The sequence below is a fragment of the Ixodes scapularis genome, unplaced genomic scaffold (genome assembly GCF_016920785.2).
Source record: "Ixodes scapularis isolate PalLabHiFi unplaced genomic scaffold, ASM1692078v2 PGA_scaffold11__112_contigs__length_91849675, whole genome shotgun sequence".
NCBI lineage: Eukaryota > Metazoa > Arthropoda > Arachnida > Ixodida > Ixodidae > Ixodes > Ixodes scapularis.
Genome location: NW_024609837.1, coordinates 11,693,067 through 11,718,969, shown reverse-complemented (window position 1 = coordinate 11,718,969; position 25,903 = coordinate 11,693,067). Strand labels below are relative to the sequence as shown.

General features: G+C 46.9%; 1 protein-coding gene across 1 annotated transcript in view; it reads left to right on the top strand.

Annotated features, from left to right (window-relative positions):
- The window catches only part of LOC115332158, a 43,723-nt gene that overhangs the window by 8,036 nt on the left and 9,784 nt on the right, over positions 1-25,903 (top strand). Inside the window, exons 3-6 of the mRNA XM_042289139.1 lie at positions 15,206-15,265; positions 15,448-15,501; positions 20,708-20,767; positions 20,950-21,003. Coding sequence (XP_042145073.1) covers positions 15,206-15,265; positions 15,448-15,501; positions 20,708-20,767; positions 20,950-21,003 — 228 coding nt within the window. The remainder of the gene's footprint in view (positions 1-15,205; positions 15,266-15,447; positions 15,502-20,707; positions 20,768-20,949; positions 21,004-25,903) is intronic.

Genomic DNA, 25,903 nt, shown 5'->3' with positions numbered 1-25,903 from the left:
GAAACGCTGACAACCCCTCAAAAAAGTTTTTTTTTTTCATTTTTTGCCAGGCAATTTTTTATGGTGTCAGAATACTACCCAATTAATATTTTGCTACAGAATCGCATATATTTTTAATAAAGCCAAGACACGCAACTGCTCAAAACCAAAACCTGCGCACGGAGGTCGGAGAAATACCTATAGAGGACGTGCCGGAAGTCGTGTGGCTACACCCAACCCTCCAACTGCGTTTTTTTTTTTTTTTGGTTGCGCGCAGCAGGCGACAGCGTTGAGAGTACCGTTTGCTGTGTGTTTGCTTTGCAGTTATGTTTGTTCCACTCACTGTTCTGCACCTCAAGATGAGTTGTTTTGTACATTGAGTAGTGAGTGCCCGTGGTGAATGCCCGTGATCAGCTCCAAGGTATTGCGTGAAGAGCTGCCTCACAGGTGAGGCAGCTCCAAAAGTGGCATTGTGCGGCAGAATTTGCTGAAGTTTTTTAATTATCAACGGAATCGGGACCAATGGCTTGTTGCAATTCCTGTAGAACAGTTACGGACACCTCGGAAAGCGTACACTACCCGATATATATGCTCCTTGTGGAAAGTGACTACAATGAGTTCGCAAGTGTCAAAAAGGGAGTCCCATATTATTTAGTTCAGCGATGTTTCGTCCACAACTTTTGTTCGTTTTTGTTCAGTGATAAATGTAAAAAAGAAATGCGTAAATATTGCAAAGTGTTTGACAAAAACAACGTAGCCCATGCTTTGGATTAAACCTGGGTCCACTGCATGTGAAGCGGACACCTTTCCACTGAGCTGCTGCTTTAAAAATCCGTTTTTACAATTAATTTTATACGAGACCCAATAGGGGACAATTCTGCCGGCAATTTGTTTCTCGAGTTGTGCCGGCTGCCGGCAGAATATTCACTTCCTAACAACATAGCCTTGTGGATGTCCTTGGGCATGTGCAGCTTCCTATCGTGGAGCTCCAAGTATGCTAGTTTTAACATCGTAATGTTCAGGCAGACGAGAGGGAACTTCTCGTTTGTAGTAATGCAGCCGGCTGACTGGCACTCTTGGCTCGAAGTCGGGCAGCACCACGGATTGGCCACATTCGCACCTAGTAAAGAAATTGTATGCATGCATATTCAACTCGAAGTATGCACTTCGTGCTTGACGTTTGCGCATTTTTCAATCTCTTAACAATTCGTGTACGTAACACGACCGATGTCTTCAGCCACGAGAAGGTTCGATGACTCGGCGACTTCTTCGTGCAAATCGGCCCTGTGGTTGGGCGTGTCGTACGGAATTGTAATTGTTTTTATCGGTCCAGAATTTCTCTTTCGAAGGAAGACAGATTGGCTGGTACCGCAAACGACATTTTAAAATAGACGTCCCACGCCCGTCGCCCGCCGCCATCGGCATCCAGCCTGCCAGTCCCACGGTACACGATACGACGCCATTTTGAGAATTATCCAGTGAATGCACAGAATGCTTCCGGTTTTCTGTGCAACTCTTTTTTTCAATCAATGTATTTGCAGCTTTTTAGAAGCCACAAAAAATGGGTTTAATACCTTTCTCTAATTTTAATATTGAGTCTCTGCCTTTAATGATCCCACCGCTTTGATTAAATTTGGTAGTTGTCTAAACCTTAGAAAACGGCCCGTGACCACGGAGAAGAGTGTGAGCGCGACTCAAACCTGCCAGTTCTCGATTGGTTCTTTTCAGGCAGAAAGGAACCGAATTTCGAGTTCCAAACTCTGTTCTGGGTTGTTGGACTGTCATATGTCACGTACGACTAAAAACCTCGTCGAGCATAAATACCCTTTCAGTGTCCCTTTAAGCTTTGAGGTCTAATGTCGTCAAACGGTACACACATGCAGCTGTTGACGTGAGGGGGAACATGGGTATGCGCTGGCCTGACGTTAGGCCTAATGTTATGCTTTGAGGTCTAACGTCGTCAACCGGTACACGCAGCTGCTGACGTGAGAAGGGGACATGGGTATGCGCTGGCCTGACATTAGGCCTGACGTTGTGCTTTGAGGTCCAATGTTGTCAACCGGTACACGCAGCTGCTGACGTGAGGGAGGGGACATGGGTATGCGCTGGCCTGACGTTAGGCCTGACGTTATGCTTTGAGGTCTAACGTCATCAACCGGTACACGCAGCTGTTGACGTGAGGGGGGACGCGGGTATGCACTGGTCTGACGTTAGGCCTAATATTAGGCCTAACATTATGCTTTGAGGTCTAACGTCGTCAACCGGTACCCGTAGTTAGGGCCATGATGATGATGAGATGACACGTGATTTCAGCACCAGCAGCGCCAAGCTTCGCACTCTTGCCGCTGCATCACCCAGCGGTGCAGCAGTCATCAGCGAGCCAGGGCGATCCGCGTGGTGCATCGCCACACTCCTTGCCAACCCTCGGGCCGCTTCTGCTCCTCTCGATGCCGCAGCCGCTTTTGCCACAATCGCCGTTGACGAACGTGGTGGTGATGGCGGCGCCTGGAGCACCTATATCGTCGGCGGCCACAGCTTGGGCAGTAGCGAAACCTGCCCGTCTACGCAAGTACACCGCAGACCAACTAAGGGAGCGGAGTAACGCATTACAACGAGTGAGGAGGCAGGCAGCGAGACCCCCCAAGGTTGTCAAGTCTCCCGATACACGGCGGGCGGAACGAGCAGCGGCGCAACGCGCTAGGAGATGGAAAGCAAATCCTCTCAAGCCGCAAAAAGCATCGATATCGTCGGTGGTCGCAACCTCAGGAGTAGCGAAACGTGAGCAAAACTCTAAAACATTACTCGCAATGCAAAACTCAAAGGAGCACTCAGTGGCATTCAATTGGACATTGATGCTTTTGCATTCACAACTCATAACAAGTGCTTAGGCGTCCTCACAATTTTTTTTCATAACTTTTGAAATTTATATGCGAAAACTTTTGAAAAGAACTAACTAAATAACTATTTCGGGGGCTGTGTGACTGGCTGATTATGTACTGGTCTGAATAATAGCTTGGTAACTGTTTCCTTATATTTGTTTTTCATGCCTCATAAATTATATTTTTTATGCTGTCTCAGATGTGCAAGGCGATTCTGACACGCAAGAAGGCGAATCTACACTGACGAACGATGGACCGGGTGAGTTTGCGCACTTGTCTTTGACCCATGTGATCAATAGTTTGAATGATTTGGCATTATTAGTTGTTGAAAGTTCTGTGACTTAAACACTAGAAGATTTTGTCAACTTGTCTTCATGCAGAACTTCAGGCGTCTGGAAAATACCTGTAAATGCATTAGGACATTAGTGTGAGGGGCATCATTTTTTTGATAATTGTTGCAAAGCATTCCTACGCTTTGAAGTGGGCATAAATAGCATTGTAATTTTCAGCACATCACTTTGTGGTAATTAAAGTCTCCTGCCATCTCTTTTTGCAGGGCGGGGCAGTTCCAGTGGCAGCAGTCCGACGCGAGCTGTTACCATCAAGACAGGTTCGTTGCTGCAAGAATAGCTTTTGCGTTAGGTAGCGGCTCATTTCGGGTTAAAACGTGGCAGGTAAAGGGCTTGCAACATTTGAGGGTTGTATGACCAAACAGGCAGCCTAAATGAGACGGGAACCAAATAAGACAAACTGTTGCCCTCATCTAAGCCACTGTTCATTGCTCCGGAGAAAAGCGGTAGAAAGTGATCTTTCCAAGGTAGTACTCATCTTTCGAAAAAAAAGCAATCTGATGCATTGGCAAGTTAGATTTATGCACTTGCACAGATCTCTCTTCTCTTCACTTCAATTCTTACAATTGATCAAGTCATTAAGTTACATTGTTCACGCGCAGGGCTGAGCAAGTAGTGCCCGGTCCTACGCGCGGCAACATCTACATTAATTTACGTTGGGACAAAAAATCGCGAGTTGCTGTTTCCAGAGGTGCACGTCCACAAAAATGTACATAAAGCATGCCGGGAAGACTATTTTCTACCAAAAATTCTCACAAATTTCGCATAATGTAGGAAAAGGCCCCCACAAAAAAACGCTATGTGTAACTGACATTATCAGCTGCACATTTTTCTGGTTTTTCTTCAGTACTTTTCAGCATAACCCAAAATGTCCCTTGATCTAAGACATGTCCATGGCTTCTCTGTTATGGATGTTTAAGGGGGAGCACTGCTTCTAGAGTTTTTTTTTAATATAACTTGTAATTGAATACAAATTAAATTAGCACAGCTGCCTTTACAATCTGACTACAAATATGTCCTTGACTCTTCCCTGACTGCGGGATAAGCAGCAATTTTCAAAGGATCCGTGCAGCCACTTATATTTTCCTAACTAATTTGCGTATTTAGAAATATAACATATCAAAATGTGGCCATTTAGTTGTTCTTTCTAAAGAAACAAAGTTTGGTATAATGTAAAAGAAAAATTTTTAAATTAAATTTTTTAAAAATACAATGTTGTTGCGGAAGGCGTATAAACGCTGAAACCTTTACATTTTTGTCAAATTAAACAAAAAATAAAAAAAAAATTCAGAATATGCAAAATGATCCCCACACACACAGCTATTGCTTATTCTCAAAGTTAGTGTACTCTGACTGAAGTTGTCTATTTTTGATTCGTCGAAGAGTTAACTTCCGTAACATGCGTGCTTTTCAACGAAAGAGTGCTTATGTTGGGGAAACGCAGATAGTACACCTCACATCCCCAGCAGAATGCTTTGTGTTCTACCTTGGTTTCGTCGTAGCCTTGATTGCAGTTTCTTCCTACTATTTAGCATTTTTGTCCACCTTGTTGGGAACATAAAACGTGCACTCTTGCTCCGTGCAGCATTGGAAATTATAGTGATGCTTAGCCACAAACGTGTTTTAAGTGATGTCTACAACATCATTTAAAGTGCAGCCAGAGCTCTTGACGTCTAAAAAATATGCCACAATATAGTTGAATTATGTAAATAATGCCGTCTTTGTTACGAAGGCTGATACATGCAGTTAGCAACGTTAGACAAGTGAAACCACCGTTCTCAGGACTATTTTTTGACAGCCCACCGGCTTGTGATCAAGCTCAAACCTACGTTGAAAATGCAACTACACTTCTTCAGCTATCCACATGATTGTGAAACATAGTTCTCACTGAATTTAATTTTTCTGACGGCGCTTGGAAACCATTCATCACCGGGGATCGATGACCTATGGGCACAATCAGGAAAGAGTTAATATTGGAAGTTTCATTTGCAGAGATAATAGAAAGGAATTAAGACAAATTAAAATACTGAAATCAGAGAATGAACATAGCTCAGCAAACTGAAAGGTATGTGGATTTCAGTAAGACATAAATGGAAGCTCTAGGAGAAATTGGGGTTGTGTGTGTGTTTATACAGCCTAGAACTTGGTCTGCTTCAGGGGCGACGAGTCTCCCAGCTGTAGATGAGAAATTTAGCCAGTGCGGTACAACCGCTAGCCTGGGATCTTTCACGTGCATCACACAGTAGTGATACACGACCGCACGCCGGTACGATGCTCATCCTGATCGAAACGGGCAGGGGTGGGGCTCGAACCCAGGATCCCTGGGTTCTGCAGCGCCAGCTTTCGCTCCATGTGCTCCGAGCTGGTGTGCGCTAGACCACTCGGCCACCGATCCCCCCCAGCTCTAGGAGAAGTTGTGTTATTATGACACTTTTGAATTGTTCAGTTTCAATATGATTTATTGCAGGAAGTATAAAGGATGTCTAAAAACTCTTAGTGTTATGTTTAACATATTTATACGTCTTATTGGATACCTCAGACATGCACCTGTTGGAGAAAGAAAACAACTGGGGCAATTGGATCTGTGCAAGTGTAGATGTGGCTTCCATAAAAGAGCAGTGTGTCAATCCCAGTTTATTCTGAAATAATATAAAAAAAGCAAGTGCAGACCGATTTTACAATGTTTTCAATTCAATGTTTCAGGATAAGAGTGTTTCACAAGAATACTTCAGAACGAGATGATAAGTGCTATCTAGCCCCCTTCCTTCACATCTTGGTGCAAGCCAAACATCTCAAGCTAGGCCAGCTTTTAGCATCCTATAGTCTTGTTTTCATTCTGCTTCAGCATAAGCTAAAATTTCACTATACCCTCTGGGCAATGAAGTTTGGTATGACACGTTGCACCATCTAGCTCAAAATATTTGCAACACTGGGAAGGCCCTTTCGCCAGCCTGCTTGCTCGTGGGGCTGTTTACGCAACAGTTTGAAGGTGTTGATTTGTGCGTTTTTGGTCTTTTATTCTTAACATTGCTATCGGATGTCTCAGAAGAACAAATGTTGAAGCTATAGGCACTGTTGCACACCGAACTGTGGCTACCTTGAAAGCTTAGCAGGCGTGAAGCTCTGCAGTTTCCCGTCGAGGCCGTGGAAAATACGATGCCGTCGGAGATGAATAAGTGCCGTAAAACGTTAAAATAAGCATTCCGGTCACATTGCCTGACTTGGGATGGATTTCTAAGTGTGCTGTTTGACTCGATATTCGGAATTAATGTGCTCGAAGCCCGGCGTTGTCTTTGGATTCAATGACTCTAGGGTCAGATCAGTCCTTTGACACTTTCACTGCTCCGTGGTCACATCTTGATCGAACAACGTTTTGTGGACGTTTGATAGTAGTTACCGAAAACCGAAGCGAGTGTTTTTTCTGCTTCGCCAATCGCAGAACGGACTGTCATTTGTGCCTTTAGCACGATCGCATAGCTGCCCAAGATGGTTGCTCTATTTCAACCCGTGTCTGTATGGTTCTAACTTTGTTCCCGCTGCGAAAAAACAGTCTACTCAAGAAATAATAATAAAAAAAAGTACTTACCCCACGAGAAAAGGTTATCCATGCGGCATTTATTTGTGCTCTATGTAAAAGTGAACAGCATATTCATTTGACGAGAACAAGCATCAGCCCGCGACGAGCAACTGCGTGTGACACCCTCCAAACTACAGCCAGCTTGCACCAAAAACACATTCCTCGGACACCATAATCGTCTTCAACACAGCGACGAGGCGACTGGAAACAAGCTGATCATCAAAATGAGAATGGCTATTCATGCGGGAAGAGTTCACTTGGAAAGAAAGGCTCAAGGTACACCTAAGCACTTCTTATGAATTGTGAATGTGAAAGCACACACTCCACTCTCCACTCCCTTCTTTAGTCTGCGGCGTACAGCGCGCTGACCTTGGGCGTGGAATGGTGAAGCCACTTCCTCGCGGGCACGCAGCGCCATCGGGTGAGCGATCGTTCAAACTGACGCGCGGGGGCCAATGGGAGCCTCGTCGACGTGCGCCAGCCAGTGGGACTGAAGCCAAAAATTCATCAGCTTTACTGTGCTCTTTTGGGATCGGGGAAACTAGGTGCCGTATCTAGGCTTTTCGAGTGGCTTCATAGCTGGGAGCTGGCCACACTTGAAGAAAGGATTTCAGGTGCCGTTCTCGCGCTTCAAACTGGTGACATCGGCTCGCTCCATGAGACAGTTAGTGCTTTCGCATTAAAACGGTGGGTGAGAGGGAGGGGTGGGTCGCTTTTAGTTAGCTTGTTCTGCACAGGTTTCCGAAGAGACGCGATGACGGCACATGCCACTCTAAATGTTGGAATCACTTATTTGTGCAGAGCTGCCAGATCCGACAGAAGTCCAGACCGAGGACGTTTCCAAGGGAACAGGTATGTGGATAAATGCTATTGTTCTTGCCATTTAATTTTTTTTTTTTTTTAACGCAGAGTGTGTTTTATTATTTGATTTCTATAGAGAGTTCTGTAACATTTTAGTGTAACCCTTTGCTGTAATGGCTGGCGGTAACAGCCAGCCGGAACAAAAAACCAACACCGAAGGGCATTAAGCACATAGGTAACCATATATAAAAACACTTCATTTCCTGGCAGGATTTGAACTCACCACTTTGCGATTGTGAAAGAACAACAACTAAGTGCAGTTGTGTGCTTTTTTGTTGAAACTTTTTATATACATAAAAATAAAGTGAGCCACTGCCTCAATTAACTCCCACGGCGTGATAAGCCTAAAGCATAAATACCTTGTCAGACCGTAAATACCCTGTCGGAGCATGAATACTCTGTCAGTGCCCCTTCAACTGTCCCTTTGAGCGAAGCCGGTGTTGTCTGTAGCAGCAAAAAAACGGCACCTAAATTGCCACTGGCTGACCGAAACGACACCTAAATTTCCATTGGCTGCGATGCGTCTTTTGGCTTCATAGCAACGGCATCATCATTGCTAAGGGGCCAGCCAAACTGCCTGCAACGCAGCAGGATGGGGGAACGTGGGTATGCGCTGGCCTGACGTTAGGTCTAAAGTTATGCTTTGAGGTCTCACGTCATCAACCGGTACCCGCAGCTAGGGCCATGATGATGATGAGAGGACACGCGATTTCAGCACGCGCCGCGCCGAGTTTCAAACTCCCGCTGCTCCCTCACCCAGCGGTGCAGCAGTCATCAACGAGCCAGGGCAGCCCGCGCAGCGCACCACCGCACTCCCTGCCGGCACTGCGGCCGCGTCTGCTTCTTTCGGCGCCGCCGAACACGGTGGTGCCCAAAGCTTCTATATCGTCGGCAGTCGCAACCTCGGCAGTGAAGCAACGGGGCCGTCCACGCCGGTACACCGCAGACGAACAAAGGGAGCGGAAGAACGCAGCAAGACGAGCGAAGAGGCGGTCAGCGAGAGCGAAGAGGCAGGCAGCAAAACTAGCCATGGTCAAGTCTGCACAGTGGGCGAAACGAGCAGCGCGGGCAGCGGCGCAACGCGCTAGGAGACGGGAAGCAAGGCAGAAAGCAAGTCTGTACGGCACACCGCTGCACTCCCTCCCGAAGCTGCAACCGCTTCTACTCCTCTCGGCGTCGAGGAACATGGCAGCGCCTGAAGCATCTACATCGTCGGAGGCCGCAACCTCGGCATTAGCGAAACGTGAGCAAAACTTAAAAACATTACTCGCAATGCAAAACTCAAAGGAGTGCTCAGTGGCATTCAATTGGACATTAATGCTGTCAGAACTCATAAAATATGCTTAGGTGTCCTTGTAATTTATTTTTATTTTTTTACTTTTGAATTTTTGATGCAAACACTTCTCAAAAGAACTAACAAAATAACTATTTCAGGGGCTGTCTGACAGGTCGATTATGTGCTTGTCTGAATAATACAGTCGAACCCGGATATATCAGATTCAAAGGGGATGGTAAAATAGTTCGATGTATTGATAATTTGATATACGAAAATCTGGTAACTTAAGCTCTAGTTGAAATTTCCGCGCGCCTCTGCTAATACCGAAGGCTGCGAGAAACGGGACCTTACCAGATAGAGCCTCTAAGAGCCGCTAAATACAGTTGAGCTTAGTTGGTGAAGATCACAAATACCGCTGTGTTTATGCGACGACGGTGTTTGCGGTCGTTTATGACTGGCCACGACCTCCACACAGCGCCGGCAACAAAAGACAAAAATTATTTTAGAAAATGCATAGAAAAAAACACAAAAACTTGATCCATAGAATAAAGCTGGCACGTCGCAAAAAAAAGTGGCTACCGAAAGTTGGAGAGGAGGGGCTGGGAATCGGAAGCGGAGGGAAGATTGCCTGCTAGCGCCATACAAGAGCGAGCGGCCAAACAGAGAAACAGTCTTTTTTTTTTTTTTCCTCTTTTCTTTTTGGAATTGTGGAGAAGAGAAACTCAATATAAACCCTTTCCCTTTGCCATCCCTGCGTCCGCATTTCCGCAACGGTCGTCGGTTTCGTTTGCGCTGGAGGTTGTGCGACGAACTGCCCGGAAAGGTCGGTATCTGGCGCTTGGAGTGTTCGGCGATTCATGGGCCATATACTTCGTTTGATCTTACGTGCGAGCGAAGGCAATGTTAGGCCTGCGAGTTGAGCACTCGTATGTTCCTGCTTTAAAGGCGCGCTTATCCAGTTAATGCATTTCCTCGGGCTATGCTCTCACGCTTCGCCTTCGCTCCCACATAAGACTAAACGAAGTATAGAAGCGCGAGATCGACGCTTTGTGCATTGCTGCTTTGCTCGAGCGTGCGTGCGATGCAGTAACGCAAAAAGCGCTGGGCTCACGCTTCTAGCTTTGGTTTCGCTCGCACATGAGGTGAAACCAAGTAATATGATACGCAACTTTCGCTTCCGTGAGGAACGAGAGCAACTCACCTGCTAAGGACAAAAAAATAAAAGGTGAAGGACACGGACAGACGTGCACACAGTGTAGATGTCTGCACCTGTCATTTACGTCTTCACTTTCGTAATTAGCATACTATATTAGTCTTCGTCGCTTACTCAACGAAGGCTCGAGCGATGGCAGCGTCCACCATAAACATTTTGACTACTATTTTACTAATTGCTTACATTGTTGCGCCTGTAGTCCAGTTGAAGCTCCTACACGCGACGTTCAATATGTGGCTAATCGGGCACTTCCACTGAAATGACGGTGCACTTTCCTGCTTGTCAGACTGGCGACCGTAGGTCTGTACTCTGCACGAGTATGTGATTTTTTGCTATGTATGCACATACCTTAGGCACCCAGCTTCTCTGCGAAACAGACAAGAGCTACATAGGTGAGCCCGTCGATATTTGGTCAATGGCCAGCGTGTACTCGCCGCTCGAGCTTTTGTACCAAAGAATCATTATTTCAAAATTAAAAAAAAAAAAAGCAGCATTTGCTTTCCAATATATATATATATATGTTTTTTTTTTTATTCTAGTCAACTTTGCCAACTTTGAAGAAAAAGATGAGCTAGCTGTATTAGGACACTTTTAATTTTGTCATAAGTATACCCGTCTTGGCGACCACTGGGAGCAAGTTTTCTCGTGCAATTAGGTGACTGGTTAACAAAAATATTTCAATTAACTTTTTTAAATAGGAAGTTTTAGAATAGCGCACGCTAAAGCTTTGCGTACGCAGATAAATGAGGGAGTTTTAGAATAACGCACGCAATTTTAGTGCACGCAAGCGCTAACTTTAGAATATGGAGTTTTAGAATAAGGTACGCAATTTTAGCGCACGCTAGCGCTAAATTTAGCGCTTGTATTAGCGCACGCGACGCAAGAGAATCTCGCGCTTGCGACGCCACCAAGATACGGTCACAATTTTATTTCACACACGAAATGTTGTAACTTAAGGAAAAACAAGTTTTTTGGTCCAGAGTATTATTTTAGATTTGTTTAAACGTGAGAATGCGACGCGAGCGGTTGACCGGTCGTGTCCGCTTGCGTCGCCTCAACAAGAGAGGTCTCGTGTACTGACCTTCGCACATTGTACCTTCGCCGAGAAATGTTCACGCGTCACAAGCATCAAGCTGTCGGTGATCGTTGTCAAACCGAGTACAATGTCGTCCCGTATTGAAAATCACAGTCGCGAGGATGCCGCCGACGTCGCACTCACGACGAGCCTAAGCAGCCGCTGACATAATTCTGGAAGCCGCCATTGTTTTTTTCAACTCTGCTTGTCTTGGCTTTAGCTACCCTGGCTTTAGCCAACTTCTCATCACGAATCCTCCTTGGAGAAGCGCAAAGCCTCTTTGCGTACGCACGCTATTTCCGAGAAATAGCGCACGCTAAAATTGCGCGCGCAAAGCGCAAAACAACAAAGCCCCTCTACCTCGTTGGCGCAAAACCTGGTTTGCGTTCGGAGCATGCGCAGTGTTGACGACGCTATTCTTTGCGTGCGCAAAGCTTTAGCGTGCGCTATTCTAAAACTCCCTAATGAGAAGTTGGCTAAAGCCAAAACGAGCACAGTTAAAAAGATGGCGGCCCCCAGGACCATGGCTGCGGTCGCTTTGGCGGCGTCGTGAGTGGGACATCGGCGGCATCCTCGACGCTGCAATTTTCAAGACGGGACGAGATTGCACTCGGCTTGGAAAACCCAGTAAGGTGGGCAACGATCACCGGCAACCTGATGCTTGCGACGAGCGAACATTTCTCGGCGAAGGTCAGTCTTGCCGAGGCGTCGCATGCGGATACGACCGGTCGACCGCTCGCGTCGCATTCTCGCGTTTAAACAAATGTGCAATTGTTACTCCAATCCAAAAATCTTGTTTTTATTTTCTCAAGTTACAGCATTTCGTGCGTGAAATAAAAATCGTGACTGTATCTTGGTGGCGTTGCAAGTGCGAGATGCTTGGGCCTTTCCGTCGCGGCGGAGAAACGAAGTGCGAATGACATTTTAGCGAACGGCGACATTTGAGCGAATGGTCGTTTTAGCGAATAACGGGGGCGCGCGTTAACCCATCCGTCGCGCTGCGCTTTACGCCGCTTCGCGGCGACAGTCTGCGGCAACTCATTACAAAAATATTAACTCACTTAGCCCAACCGAAAACGCCGCTTCGCGGCGTCCGACTATTCGCTAAAGTGTCGTTCGATGAAACGTGGGCGTTCGCTAAAACGTCATTCGATCAAGTGAGTGCCTCCCGAAACGCCATTCTAAAACTTTCTTGCGTCGCGTGTGCTAACGCAAGCGCTGCGCTAGCGTGCGCTAAAATCGCGTCCGTTATTCTAAAACTCCCTAATGTTGACTTTAGAGGGCTTATTGCATTTACGAAATTGAAGCCCAACCTCCATACGCTCCAACCGCATTGTCGAATAATTTGGCCGGTATCAGCCGCAGCGATTTTTTCTGCGTTATTTACCATGCGGTTGGAACGTAGGGAGGTTGGGCTTCAATGTCGTAAATGCCATATGCCCTCTAAACACACTAATTAAAAAGTTAATGAAACTATTTTTTGTTAATCAGTCGCCTAATTGCACATTTAAACTTGTTTAGTGGTTGACAAGAAGGGTGTGCTAATGGCAATATTAAAAGTGTCCTAATGCAGCTCTTTCTTTTTTTGAGAAGTTGGCAAAGTTGTTTTGAATAAAAAAAAATATCACCATATATATATATATATATATATATATATATATATATATATATATATATAGTGAGAAGGGAATATTTCGAACAAGTGCAAACGCTAGTATTACTTTGAAATAAATGGTGGAGAGGGGGACTTTTTTCAGGTTTTTTTCTGTTTAAACAAAGGGAAGAGAAAGGTATACCTTCTTAATGCTAACATGTGTCGAGAGCTAACATACTTTCATATACTTCCTGTGCTAGGGCTGAGCCATGGTGGTACAATGCTGCGTCCCTTCTTGCAAGAGGAAATTCAGAAGAGGCAGTGGCATATCACTTCATCAATTTCCCTCAGATCCGAAGCTCCGTCAAGAGTGGATTAAGGCTGTCCATTATGAAGGGTTTACACTCTACATCGAATCATACAGAGTCTGTTCTGATCACTTCAAGCCGACAGACTTCAAGCAGACAAACACCAAACTAAGGTTTCTAAAAAAAGGAGCAGTCCCCAGTATTTTCTCCACAGATTCTGAGAAGTTGCCACCACCAAACAAAGAATCATCCTCAGTTCGTCAAAAGCAAAATGGTAAGAGCAACATTTGAGCCATGTAGGCAATCTAACTACACTACTTCTTGGTGACTTTGCACTGCAGCTTTGTTCAATTAATATCTAGACTTAAGTCCACTTCAACGTCATCCACTTGCCGTCATCACTAACTCAGAAACTTCTTTAATGCCAGTTTAAGCCGCATGTGCGAAACGCAAATGCGCCTTGCGGGTGCACCTCATGTTGGACAATATGAATAGCTCGTTGATACAAAGTAACAAAAACCACAGCACTCAAGAATGCGCATTATTTTCCATAACTGTCTTTCGATGGACAGCGACATAACGCGCTGCTAGTTAAGCAAACAGTCCTGATGCCTTGTCGGAATCAAAAACATAAAAATCACAGCTGTACGACAAACGGGTTTGCACGATTGCACGTCAGTTTGACTCCATGTAGGTTCTCCGCCTCCGACCCCCCCCCCCCCCCCCAAAACACACACACGCACCACCGTCATGACCACCACCACCGCACACAAACATGCCGGCGCATGTCGGCGAACCAAACAGAATCCCGCACCTCATGCACAATCGCTTCTCAACCTCGCACGACGCAGCCACAACGGCCCATGTCACCCACTGCCGATGGTGGTCTAAGAAGCTCTTCTCATGTCTCCAGGTAGTGTAAATTCGTGGCCCTTTGCCACCGATCACATATATCTCCGACGTACGTGCACTGCCTGTCTCTTGCCTGAAAGCGTTCGCCTTCGCGACGCACGCACATACCTTCGTTTCCCGTCGCAGTTGGCTGCAATGCTCGCTGGAACACGCCGAACTTTCATCCTGTAGCGCTGTTACTTGTATCCTCGACACCTGGCTGTCGAAACTACTTAGTCAAAACTGTTTGGTTCTTCCGCGGCATGACACAATGATCCGACGACGACGCACTCCGCTGGCAGACCGACATGGTGCATGCGTGGTGCATTGTTGCCAGTACCCTTTTGAATCGCCGCAGGCGTTGCTCCTGAAGTACGAAAACGACGGTGACGAAAACACGAAAACAAACGTGGTTCGAGGGGCGGCCGCTCATGACCCAAGCGCTCGCACACTATCTCTGCGCTTTCTGCACTGCGCTACCATATTGGTCACCGCTCTGCGTGCTCCTCCTCTCCTTTTTCCTGCGTCCACGTGCCCTAACTGGCCCTATGGCTCCGTCGTCAATGTGCCAGGCTTTCTCCGTATAGAGGAGGCTATGAATGAAGTTAAGCAAGCAACGAAAAAAGAAACTTCACTAAATTCAGCAGCAAACAAAGAAAAAAACGGGCAAAGCAAAACCGGTGAAAGAAAAAGGGAAACAAAGATAAGGCGTTCAAAGTGTGATTGAGGCTAAAGAGTCGCACAGCGACAGCTCTGTTGGAGGAAGAGTGCACGCTACCGTTCCAACAGCAACAGCAAGCACTCCCTGCCCTCTATGCGCTCGCGTGCCCTTCCCCTTGCTTTTGCCATCCTCCACTTTGCTTGTTTTTCGGCTTTTTTACAGTTGCTCTTTCCTTTCTTGCAACTTCCCTTCTGCTGCGTATCCCCGTGCGCGTATGCTGGCTTGGCGGTCTGCCAGCCCAGCAACGCGAGCGGCAGTTTTAATTCGCCATATCCAGTGTCCCCGCCATGGTATTTCGATACAGGAAAACCGCTCCTATGCTATTACTTATGATTTTGAAGGGAATGTTGGGACTGTTCGATATAAGCAATAATTCGAAATACCCGAGTGTGATATAGCCGGGCTCGACTGTAGCTTGGTGACAATTTCCTTATATGTGTTTTTCATGCGCCATAATTTTTTTTTTTTTGCTTCGTTTCAGATGTGCAGGGCGATTCTGACACCCAAGAAATCAAATCTATACTACCAAACAGTGGACCAGGTGAGTTTGCGCACTTGTCTATAACCCACGTGGTCAATAGTTCTTATGGATTTTCATTATTAGTTGTTGGAAGTTCTGTGGCTTGAACACTAGAAGATTTATGCTGTGATTTGGGCATTAATAGCACCTTAATTTTCATCACATCACTTTTTGGTAAAGCCTCCTGCCATCCCTTTTTGCAGGGTGGGGCAGTTCCAGTGACAACAGTTTGACGCAAGTTGTTACTATCAAGACAGGTTCGTTGCTGCATGAGTAGTTTTCGCGTTTGGTAGCGGCTCATTTCGGGTTAAAACGTGGCATGTAAAGGGCTGGCAACATGTAACCGTGGGCGTCCGAGTGCGACCATATGGTCGCCAGGCAGAAGGAACACAACCACCCCATGTGACAGCTCGTCAAAAAGTGCCTTTAATCGTAAATCAACAACCGGAAGAAGCTTCGCTTCCGGTAATCCCGCAGCACAACACATGTGGTGCCATCTATTGCCAGATGTCCTCACTACATCTCCCCTTCCAGCTCGAGGGAGCTTTACCTCGTTCTTTCACAAGTTCAGTCTTTGAGGAGGCTTGACTTGCCGCCCCGAACGTGTGACGCGTATACCCGGTGGGGGAGACTGCCGTGTAGAACTGGGCACCACCGCTGAATCGCCTGTTGGTTTTTCGGCAACAGGAACTGGCCCTTCTGAAGTTGCAGGCTGGGTGCAAACAAAGTCGCTTGGCTGGCTGGGAGTACTGGGCGTAAACGGCACCAAGTGGCGACGGTTGCGCTGGACAACACCCCTTGGCGTCTCGACCACGTAGGAGCGCGGCTGCTTGGCCGGGCTCAACACCCTAGCAGCACATGGTATATCTTGTACCCACACCTCTTCCCCTGCTTCCAGAGGGCGCAGTGACTGGGCGGCGTGACGCCTGTTGAAGTCCTCGCGTTGATGGCTCTTCACGCTCTGGTCCCTGCTCTTGACGAGCTTTGGCGACGGCCACTTCGGCATCAGCGATGCAGGTAACCCTGGCAGTCTGGTTCGGAGACGACGACCCATGAGCAGCTCCGAAGGGCTGTAGCCGGTCACTCCGGGTGTGTCCCGGTACACCAGTAACGCCATGTGCGGATCCGCTGCCTTCACGAAGAGCTCCTTCAGTGTTCGAACCATGCGCTCTGCCTCGCCATTCGCTTGCGGGTACCTCGGACTGCTCGTACGGTGGGCGAACCCATACAAGGCTGCGAAAGAGGCAAATTCCGTTGACGAAAACTGCGGACCGTTATCAGAGACCACAGTCTCCGGAATCCCAAAGCGGGCAAAGGAACTCTTCATAGCCGCGATGACGGAGCTTGATGTTGTGGTCGCAAGACTGACCACCTCGGGGAAACGGGAATAGTAGTCAACCATGACCACATAGTTGCGTCCTTGCAGCTCAAAGAGGTCAACCCCGATACGTTGCCAGGGGCGATCGGGTGTAGGAGTCCCGAGAAGCGGCTCGCAGCGCTGAATTCTTGTTTGGGCACAACGCTCACACGTCCCCACCAGTTGCTCCAGCTCGCTGTTCAAGGTTGGCCACCACACTGAGTCGCGAGCCCTTGCCTTGCATCTTCCTACGCCTTGGTGGCCCTCGTGGAGTAATGTTAGCATCTCCTTCTGAAGAGTCTGAGGAACCACGATGCGACAGTCCTTCAGCAACAAGCCCTCGAAGGCTGTGATGCTGCCTCGCTCCTTCCAGAAAGCCCTAAGATGAACTGGAACGTTGGACACCTTCTTGGGCCACCCATCCTTGCAGAATCGGAGTAGGCCGGCACAGACTCCATCCTCTGCTTGGTGCTGGCGAAGACGATCGAGGCGAGTGGATGCAAGACTTTCGATGTTCTTGAGCAGTGTCCCAACGAAGAGCTCGACGGTGTTTACTTTGGTGTCGGCAGCCTGTACGGGAGCTCGGGAAAGGGTGTCTGCTGTCGCCAGGAGCTTCCCCGGTACATAGAGAACGTTGTATTGGTAGGCCATAAGCCGCATCCTCAGGCGCTGAATGTGAGGAGGCATAGTGTCCAGTTCTGCAGATCCCAACAGAGTGACGAGGGGTCGATGATCTGTTTCGACATCAAACCTGATGCCACGGACGAACTGGTCGAACCTTTCAACGGCCCACGTGACGGCCAGAGCCTCTTTCTCCGTCTGGCTATACCGGGTTTCTGTCGGTGTAAGAGATCGCGAAGCGTAGGCAACGGCACGACGCTCTCCCGATGGTTGGTCGTGTAGCAGAACGGCTCCCAGTCCATACGAACTTGCATCAGCCGACACTGTGGTATGGTACGAAGGGTCGTACTTGGCCATGCAGACTTTGGAGCTCAACATGCCCTTAAGACGATCAAAGGCAGACTGCTGACTGGGCCCCCAACACCATGCACTGTTCTTTTGGAGAAGAGCACGAATCGGCGTAGTCATGTCGGACAGGTGAGGAAGAAAACGGCCTACGTGATTAGCCATGCCGAGAAGTCTCCTGACACCACTGACGTCCGCTGGGGCCTCCAAGTTGACCAGAGCCTGGACCTTGTCTGGATCGGGGCTGATACCGTCTGCACTGACTGTGACTCCTAAGAACCTAACAGTGGACGCTGAAAAGACGCACTTGGCCCTGTTCAGTTTCACTCCGGCACTGCTCAGGCGACCCAACACTGTTGCAAAATCATGTTCCTCTTGGGTGCGTCCGAAAACCAAAATGTCGTCGATCATGTGGACGACTCCGTCGAGACCCTCCAGGATCCTCCCCATTTGACGTTGGAAATACTCCGGAGCGGAGCAAATTCCAAAAGGAAGGCGACAGAAGCAGTATCTGCCAAACGGGGTAATGAAGGTCGTGAGGAGCTGGCTTTCGGCAGATAGCTTGATCTGGTGAAAACTGGCTGTAGCGTCGAGCTTGGAAAAGATCCGTGCAGGACCCAGACGTCCCAGGATGTGCTCCACCGATGGGAGGACGTGACGCTCCCGCTGGACCACCTGGTTAAGGCGTGTGAGATCGACACAGATCCGGTAACCTCCAGAGGACTTGGGGACGACAACGATACCAGAACACCAGTCCGTCGGATTGTCGACTTTACGGATCACACCGTCAGCTTCTAGCTTATCCAGTTCTTCGCGGACAATGTTATGAAGGGGAATCGGAATGCGGCGAGGAACGCTGAGGGAGAACGGCTGTGCTCCTGGCTGGAGTCGAATCACATACTCGTCCTTCAGCTCACCCAACCCTTCGAAGATGTCGCTGTGAAGAGGGCTCTGCTGGTTGAGACTGGAGAGGGTGTCAACAAACTTCACCACACCCAGCTTCTGGATGGCAGGAAACCCCAAAAGAGGCGAGTCTTGCGACGGCAGGACATAAACCCGCTCCACTACCGACTTGCCTTTCCAAGTCAGTGTGGCTTGGAAGGTACCGAGAACTGTCAATGGGTGATTGCCCGGTCCAGTGAGTTGCCCTTCAGGCTCTTGGAGACTGTGAGGTGCTCCGGGAAACGTGCTTGGCACCACCGTGACTTCGGCTCCGGAGTCCACTTTGAAGTCGACGTCGTACCCGTTGACGGCGACCTTGACAAACTTCGCTCGGCCCGCGGTCGAAACAGCATGTAGATGAACAGTGCTCAAACTCCGTTTCCGCTTCTCGCAGACATCTTCGAAGTGACCCAGGCGTCGACAGTAGTGACACTTGGCTTGTCTAGCCGGGCACTCGTTGCGGGGGTGCGCTTGACGGCCGCAGAATCTGCAGTTCTTGCTGCCTTCTCTCGGTGACGACGCCGAGTCTTGCTTGGGAGACGTCTTAGGGGCCGGTTTCCGACCTTTCTTCACACGAGCTTCATCCAGCTTGAGCTGCTCAGGTGCGACGGCAGCTGTCTCGTCACGAAAAACGGTCGCCCGCGCCTTGACGGCGTCTTCGTGGATGCGTGCTTGTAGCCGGGCCTCGGCCATGGTGAGGGTCGGACAGCGGCAGAGCTTGTCAGAGAGTCTCGAGTCGAGAAGTCCTACGACGAAGCGGTCTCTAACGAGCCTGTCCTCGACCTCCGTGGACGGATAGTTGCACTTGTGGACGAGTGCTCGAAGGGCCGTGTAAAAACTGTCGACGGTTTCCCCTCGTTCCTGGACCCGCCGGTGAAAAAGCACGCTGTCGTACACCTCGTTCGGTGGATGCACGAAGTGCGCCTTGAACTTGTCTGTTACCGCAGCGAAGGACCACCATTCCTCTGCGGTGAGGCCTAACGTCTCAAGAACACGCCGCGCCTCTTCGGATCCCATAGTGTACAGTAACGTCCGCACCTGAACTTTGTCCGACGCTTGGTAGAGGCCTGACGCAAAGCTGAAGTCTTCGAATTGTAGAAACCATTGCGGCCACTTGTCGGGGTTTGCGAAGTCGAATTTGGGCGGTGGAACCAAGCTCGGGAGTGAGACGACGGGGGCGGTGGCGGCGGCAGCTTCCGTTGTTCTCTCCTGCGACATGACGAGGAACGCAGCGACGTTGACGAGAAGACGGAAAGCGTAGCAGCGTGCGACGCAGAGAGGCAGGGCTAGCTGTGAGCATAGCAGCAGCGAGGAGGACTTCAAACCGGGAGGCCGGCCACTTCTGACACCATGTTGTGACCGTGGGCGTCCGAGTGCGACCACATGGTCGCCAGGCAGAAGGAACACAACCACCCCATGTGACAGATCGTCAAAAAGTGCCTTTAATCGTAAATCAACAACCGGAAGAAGCTTCGCTTCCGGTAATCCCCCAGCACAACACATGTGGTGCCATCTATTGCCAGATGTCCTCACTACAATTGGGGCTAAAGAGTCGTGCAGTGACAGCTCTGTTGGAGGAAGAGTGCACGCTACCGTTCCAACAGCAACAGCGAGCACTCCCTGCCCTCTATGCGCTCGCGTGCCCTTCCCCTTGATTTTGCCATCCTCCACTTTGCTTGTTTTTCGGATTTTTTACAGTTGCTCTTTCCTTTCTTGCAACTGCTCTTCTGCTGCGTATCCCCGTGCGCGTATGCTGGCTTGGCGGTCTGCCAGCCCAGCAACGCGAGCGGCTGTTTTAATTCGCCATATCCAGTGTCCCCGCCATGGTATTTCGATAGAGGAAAACCGCTCCTATGCTATTACTTGTGATTTTGAAGGGAATGTTGGGACTGTTCGATATAAGCAATAATTCGAAATACCCTAGTGTGATACAGTAAAACCTCGTTATAACAAAGTTGAAGGAGCGGTCGTAATTATTTCGTTATAACCATTAGTTTGTTATAGCCAAAGTCCATTTCTTCCCACTATTAGCAAGCAAGGGGAATTATGATTGCTTTGTTATATCCATTAGTTTGTTATATCCCGTTTTGTTATAACGAGGTTTTACTGTATAGCCGGGCTCGACTGTAGCTTGGTGACAATTTCCTTATATGTGTTTTTCATGCGCCATAATTTTTTTTTTTTTTTCTTCGTTTCAGATGTGCAGGGCGATTCTGACACCCAAGAAATCAAATCTATACTACCAAACAGTGGACCAGGTGAGTTTGCGCACTTGTCTATAACCCACGTGGTCAATAGTTCTTATGGATTTTCATTATTAGTTGTTGGAAGTTCTGTGGCTTGAACACTAGAAGATTTATGCTGTGATTTGGGCATTAATAGCACCTTAATTTTCATCACATCACTTTTTGGTAAAGCCTCCTGCCATCCCTTTTTGCAGGGTGGGGCAGTTCCAGTGACAACAGTTTGACGCAAGCTGTTACTATCAAGACAGGTTCGTTGCTCCATGAGTAGTTTTCGCGTTTCGTAGCGGCTCATTTCGGGTTAAAACGTGGCATGTAAAGGGCTGGCAACATTTGAGGGTTGTATGACCAAACAGGCGGCCTAAATGAGACGGGAACCAAATAAAACAAACTGTTGCCCTCATCTAAGCCACTGTTCATTGCTCCGGAGAAAAGCGGTAGAAAGTGATCTTTCCAAGGTAGTACTCATCCTTCGAAAAAAAGCAATCCGATGCATTGGCAAGTTAGATTTATGCACTTGCACAGAACTTTCTTCTTTACACCTGAATTCCTACAATTCAGCAACATAAATTTCTAGGAGCGCACATACAGAAAACTGAAACATAAAGTATGCCGTGAAAACTATTTTCGATCCAATATTTTCACAAACAACGCATAATGTAAGAGAAGACCCACAGACAAAAGCCACATACATGCATAAGTCATGTTATCAGCAGCAAGTCACTTCTAGTGTTTCCAGCTTTTCTTCTGTACCTTTCAGCTTAACCTAAAATGTCCCTCAACACTAAGGCATGTCCATGGCTTCTCTGTTATGCCTGTTTAAGGGGGAACCCTGCTCCTTCAGCTTTTTAAAATAACTTATGATCGAGTACTAATTAAAGTTTCACAACTTGTCTACCTTTTCAATCTGACTGCAAATATATCCTTAATACTGGAAGTTCCATTTGCAAAGATTATGGAAAGTATTAAAGGGAACTACAAAGAAATAAAGTGTTTTTCTAGACAGCCTAATTGGGACAAGCATGTCACAAAACAATTTTTTACAAAAAAAAAAAAAATTTTGCAGCAATACTTATTGCGCGAGACTGATTTTAGTTTGTGGCTATTTTGTCCGTTTTAAATTGCGCGCCACAAAGTTGGTATTATGCATCACGGAGAGTGGCTGTTATACGTCACGGAGGGACATGCGATAGCAACTCTTTTCATTGGCTAGGAGATTGATTGACAGCTTAGATCTTGGTTGTTAAACCTTTGTGATGTACTGTAATTTCCTTTTGAGTGGCATATTTTTATGTTTTAAGAATAGCCCATGTAATGAGAGTTATTATTATTTACAAAAGGTTTACAAGACGGGAACTTCCATTTGGATTCATACCATAACAGACAAAAGCATGGCCGCCAAACTCTCTGCTCCCACCTGTCTCGCCTACCTCGACTAGTTTGGCTGAAGTGATCAGTGTTTCGCGTTGACTCGGGTGCTTGAGTGAGACTTCCTGAAGTGAAGTAGTGTGTGTTTAACAGCTGTCGCAGGTGTTAGTGATAGGAAGCGACGCGGGGTTTAGGCTTTCATGGTGCGGTTTGTTACTTGCGTTTTCTTGGGGTGTTCCCTTTGCTTTCGTAGCACATTTTCATTGGCTTCTCACCGTGCTTTTTCTTTTTTCTTTTTTTTTGCACGTGCAAATGTCAATTTTTTGGAGATGTCAGCTCCCGTAAAGCAGCACCGTTGCTTTGTAAAGTGCTGCCAGATTAGTGATCGCGACGGCGAGTCTTCCAGCAGCCATGTCCCCCCGAAAGATGACAAGCTGAATGCTATTTGGTTGGAGGCAATCGGGCGTAGCGACAAAAGTGTCCAGGTATGTTCTCGTCCTTTCGCTCGGGAGGCCTTCGAAATTCGCACCAGGTGCACTGAACGCCCGCGACTGAGACACGGGGTGGTCCCGACGCTTTTCCTACCGAGCGCGCCGAAGGCTCAGGCAGTGCGCCGTCATCGTTGCTGGCAGCCGTCCTCTGTGGCGTATCTCCGTCTGGCCGAAGACCCGCTTGCTCGCAGCGGCCAAGATGTTGACGCTTCAATTCAGGGTCCATTTTGTGCGCAGTTCGCACAGAACCAACGTTACTAGTTGCACAGAACACAGAAGTTACAAAAGGCTGTGGTACGCACACAAGACGCACCGGGAGTCGAGACGCTGCTTGCGTCGTTCAGCTCCGCAGCCAAGTCAATTCAAGAGCAAATCCAGGAGCGAGGGTTGAGGCCGACTTCTTTTCCGCGCGGGTCGAAAGAACGGGAGTTTAAAATGTGGAGAGGTTATGACTCCGACTAAATTACATCCTGTATCGTAAATATTCCTAAAGAAAATTTTTTTTTTTGGGGGGGGGGAAGATTTGTTTTGTGGCATGCTTGTCTGTTTAAAGGGTTTAAGACAAATTAAAATACTGAAATGAGAAAATAAATGTAGCTGACTAAACTGAAAGGTATGTGTATTCCAGTAAGGTATAAATGGAAGTTCTAGGAGAAGTTATGTTTTTATGACACTTCTGAATTGTTTATTTTCAAAATTATTTATTGCAGGAAATATAAAGGGCACCTAAAAACACTTGATATTAAGTTTAACATATTTCTACCTCTTATTGGATACCTCAGACATGCATGTATCAGAGAAAGAAAAAGACTGGGACAATTAAATCTGTGCAAGTGGAGAATATGGCTTCCATAAAAGAGCAGTGTGTAAATACCAGTTCATTCTGAAATAATAACAAAAAAAGCATGCACAGACCCATTGTAGAATGTTTTCAATACAATATTTCAGGATGAGAGAACTTGTTTCACAAAAATACTTCAGGACAAGATAAGTGCTATCTAGCCCCTTTCCTTCGTATCTTGGCGCAAGCCAAACATCTCAAGCCAGGCCACCTTTTAGCATCCTGTAATGTTGTTTTCATTGTGTTTCAGCATAAGCTAAAATTTCACTATGCTGTGCTTCCACTTGCAGAACCACCAGAATATGTTGAACAGGACAAAGAGCCTAGCAGCCATCTTGTGTCTGTTAAATCAGGTCTGTCATAAAGTTGGTGCTTTCATAATTTTTTTTCTTTTAAAACATTATCTTTATTGAAAAGAACATCAATCCTTTTTGTACTTGCAGAGCCAGAATGTTACAAGGAAGTTCAGGAGCCTAACAGCCTAGTTCCAACTTTTACAAAAGGTATGTTAGCGACAGCATTTCTTTTTGTAGCCAGGAACATTTCTGAACATTTTCTCGTGACGTTTTTTTTTCATTTCTATCTGCTAAATCGCCAGATTACACGGACATGACAAAGATCACCTTCCACATCAATGCAGGTGTGTACTTTATTAAAGTGGCAAATTCGGCGTTCAATCACCAACAGCACGTTGAATCCGACCACATTCTTTGCAGAGCCACAGGTTTCCGAAGAGACTCTTCGACAGCACAACACGGCAGTTGCTGTTAAGATTGGTTTGTTGTCTTCGTGGAATTTTATGGCTAGGTGCCACTCTAAATGTTGGAATCATTTATTTGTGCAGAGCCGCCAGATCCGACAGAAGTCCACAGCAAGGCAGTTTCCACAGGAACAGGTATGTAGCCAATACTATTGTTCTTGCCATTTAACTTTTTTTTTTAACGCAGAGTGTGTTTTATTATTTGATTTCTATAGGGAGTTCTGTAACATTTTAGTGTAACACTTTACTGTAATGGTTGGCAGTAACAGCCAGCCATGACAAAAGACCAACACCGAAAAGCGTTACGCCCATAGGTAACCATATAAAAATGCTTCAGTTCCTGGCAGGATTTGAACTTACCACTTAGCGATTGTAAAAGAAGAACGAGGAAGTGCGGTCACGCGCTTCATTGTTGAAACTTTTTATATACCTAAAAAAGAAGTGAGCCACCGTCTCGTTTGACTCTCACGGCTTGATAGGCTTGAAGCATAAATAACCTGTCACTCTCGCTTTAAGGGGGGACATGGCCTGGGAGGGTCAACTTTTGAACCGTTCCCTTAAATTAATTCAAACTTTCAGGGTGAATTGAACCCCATTAGGATTGATGACATCTAAAGTTTCAGTCTTGCAGGCCAATTCTACAACACATAGTGCTTAAAAAGCTCCAGAAAAAAAGTGACTTCAATAGGAAATGTATTTAAAAAATATAATAATTGCAATCCACAAAACGTTTGTTTTAACGTGAAGTAGAATACCCATAAAGTTAAGGTAAAAATTAATTGTAGAAAATGCAATTCTAAAGGAAAACAATAACACAAAAAAGTGTAAAAGATTTCAACAAATTTCTGTGTTTTAAAATATTCAGTTTTTGTCATGAAGAAGTTAGCTTTTTCAGAATATGAGTACCTTAACTTGTTCCTCAGGAAATTTCAGTCCAGGACACCACTGAATGAAATCTTTACACTTTCGACATGTCAAATGATACATTTCCTCATACCACATTTCCTGCCAAAAAGCGGAACTGAGAAAAATGCATTTGAAGTTTCAACTTTAGGTTTCTTTCTTTTGCATGAGCCCGAGGTAGGCAAAATTCACCTGGGGCATTGTTAGCATCTTCCTCTTTGAGACTTCCTTGTTCCCCTGGCAATAGGCTCCTTGCACTGACGTCACATCGCACACTTTTGAACACCAAGTAAAAGGAGGAGAGGGAAGCTGCTTTTGTAAGAATCTTGAGTGACAGGTTAATCTTCTATAGTCTTCTGGGAGGAGAATAGCGACGCCTGTGCAAATCCGGGAGGCACAAAGGAGGATCCTGATAAGAGGGGAGCTCCTTCTTCCCCTTTTCTCTGGGGCATCGGAAGTGACGTCAAGTGCAAGCCACGTATAGCTACCAGTTTGTGTCATTTGTAGGCAAGCTAACTTTTGTAGCAGGCATTCCTTGACAGATAAACTGGCAAGAACGAAGAGGCCAATCATACTAAGGAAGAGCAGCAAAGCAGGAATATGATCTGAAGTGGAAGATACTGTGAAAGGGTGTTACTGAAGATGACACAATATCACATCACTGGGCAGGACCAATCGTAAACCTTGTTTCGGGTCTCAACCAATAAGATTGCTCATACCAAATTTTCAGGATTTTTTCTGTTTGGATGTAAAGGGTTCTCCTGGCCAGTGATACTTTTGAACTTTGA